At 50.4% G+C, this 2,526-nt stretch overlaps 1 protein-coding gene across 1 annotated transcript; it reads left to right on the top strand.

The window, feature by feature from the left end:
* The first annotated feature begins 588 nt into the window (after positions 1-588).
* LOC110293759 (ceramide-1-phosphate transfer protein-like) lies at positions 589-1,616 on the top strand. Its single transcript, XM_021161623.3, has 2 exons — positions 589-852; positions 1,086-1,616. Exons 1-2 carry the CDS (start codon positions 731-733, stop codon positions 1,612-1,614), a joined length of 651 nt encoding a protein of 216 aa, XP_021017282.1. The 5' UTR covers positions 589-730; the 3' UTR covers positions 1,615-1,616.
* Positions 1,617-2,526: the final 910 nt, after the last annotated feature.

The following is a 2,526-nucleotide window of genomic DNA, read 5'->3' as shown; positions in this document are numbered from 1 at the left end:
ATCTGGAATCCTTATGCTCACCTCTCATCTTCTGTGGCCCATTCTTAACATAACACACAGGATGATTCTTTTAAATCCAAAATAAAATCACATTGCTTCCAATGGTGTCATCTCAGAGAAGGAGGCAAAGTCTTCACATTGCTCTACTGTGTTCTGTCCTGGAGGCTGCATGAGCAGGCTGCCCACTTATATACTCTCAGTCCCTGTTATCTTTCACCCTTCTGGTCCCTTCAGCCACACTGGGTCCTTGCCTCTGTAAATGTCCAGCAACATCCTCCCTCAGGACCTTTGCACATATCCCTGTGCGAAGAGTACTTCTCTTATCTTCAGGTCTTTGTTCAAACACATTTTTAAAAACGAAACTCACGGGGTTGCAGCTCAAGGTTTCTGCTCAACCGCAGGCTCCGAGCTTGAGGGAAAGCATGGGGATGGGGAATCTTACCTGACATGAACCAGGCAGCAGAGCCACGTCTCTGCAGACCACCGGAGCGGACTGGCAAAGAATCGCCTCCCACAGCAGCCTAATTGTAGCTTTGATCAACCCTCCCCATTGCTGGCCTCTGCTGCACCCTTTGACCTCCACGGGAGTAGAGACCACCACTCCCCCACCATCGGAACCTGTCTCAGATCTTCTTCCCAATCTCTTCCTGAGAAAACGAACCACAGAATGAGCTAATCCACCATGATGACTACACATTCTGTGTGAAACTATTTCAGCTTGTGTTGGAAGATGGATGACTCAGAGAAAGATTTCAACCTTAAAGTCGTCCTGGTCAGCTTCAAGCAGTGTCTCACTGACAAGGGAGAGGTGCTGCTGAACCACTATATTGCCAGCTGGAAGGGACTTGTCAGGTGCGTTTATTGGGGTTGCTCAAGGTAGCAGCTTTGCCAGCCAGAGTCCACATGGGACATCTGCATCCCACATGGCATAGGAGGATGGAACCAGCTAGCAGACTGTTTCCATCTGGCTTTCCTGCCCTTGCCACCAGAAAGACAAGTGCTCCAGCAGGCTCAAGGTATCTTCCCTGTACTACAGGATTGCTTCCAGTATGAGTAGAGCTTCAAATTTATACTTCCTTTCACAGGTTTCTGAACAGCCCGGGGGCTGTCTTCTCATTCATTTCCAAGGATGTGGTCTCAAAGCTACAGATAATGGAGCGTCTGAGAAGCAGCCCACAGTCTGAACACTACACTAGCTTGCAGTCCATGGTAGCCTACGAGGTGAGCAACAAGCTGGTGGACATGGATCACCGTTCCCATCCCCGACACCCTCACTCAGGCTGCCGGACTGTGCTGCGCCTACATCTTGCTCTGCACTGGCTACAGCTGTTCCTGGGTGGCCTGCGCACCAGCTCTGAGGATAGTCGTACCTCCGCACTCTGCAGTGAGGCCTACAATGCCACGCTGGCTAGCTATCACTCCTGGATAGTACATCAAGCTGTCACTGTGGCCTTCTGTGCCTTACCCTCACGTAAGGTCTTCCTTGAGGCCATGAATATGGAGTCCTCTAGGCAAGCAGGGGAGATGCTGGGGGAGGCCCTGCCCTTCATTGAGCATTTGTATGACATCTCCCAGAAGCTCTATGCTGAGCATTCCCTGCTAGACCTGCCCTAGGAGTGGACTTACCCTGTTCAGAACTGGGTTTAGGCAACCTGGGACTACTCCCACAGCAGTGCTTTCTGGATACTACTATCACCCCTGAAAGCTGAGCTTGTTGAGAGCCACAGTCTGTGATAGGAAAGGTATTAGGCAGCTGAACCAAGAAAGGTGGGTGCTGGTCATCCTCTCAGTCCAGGATGAGACAATTGTACTCCAGTTTTGCCCTCCACTTCAGTTTATGTGTGTGTTCAGTCAGTCTTGATGGAAGTGCAGATGGCAAATGGAGAAGATGGGGGCTGAGGGTGTCATGTATCTGCAACAACCCAAGGTTGCTCTACCTCTTGTGTAGAATCTGAAATGTTCTAAGGATACAGGACCCTGGAGCTGTCTTCCTCACAGCCAACATGCCCAGCCAATATGTATCCTCCTGAGCTCATCTTGAGCCTCAGACACACACTGGTACCAGGCAAACAGTCCTGGGCCTATGTGCCTGGGGCCTCTTCATATTCCAAAAGCTGTCTTTGGGTAAGATGAAGTTCCTCTGGCAGTGGCATGAGTACTGAAGGCTCTTTCCCTGCCCTTCACCTGCTTTCTTGATAGTCTCTCTGCATACCAAACAGGCCCTTGTCTTCTTGGAAATGGAAACTATGAAATCAATAGCTGAGACTTCTCTAGGAAAGCCTGCCCTGGTCAGGACAACCTGTTTCACAGCTTCTGTAGTATAGTTCCATCAGCCTTCTGAAGATGGCCTCTTAGAGCACATGCACCCCCAAGATTCTAAGATGTCAATACTAACTGGCCAATCCATACCTCTCTCTAGCCAGCCCTGCTGCTCCTGATGTCTTGGTACCCAGGTGACTTAGGACATGACTGGTGGAAGGAAACTAGGCCCCTTTGTCTGACAGATGGCCATACCCAGCATGGCTG

The sequence above is a fragment of the Mus caroli genome, unplaced genomic scaffold, assembly GCF_978045245.1.
Source record: "Mus caroli unplaced genomic scaffold, Mus_caroli_1 scaffold_6, whole genome shotgun sequence".
Classification (NCBI taxonomy): Eukaryota; Metazoa; Chordata; class Mammalia; order Rodentia; family Muridae; genus Mus; species Mus caroli.
This window is presented reverse-complemented; position numbering and strand designations above follow the sequence as displayed.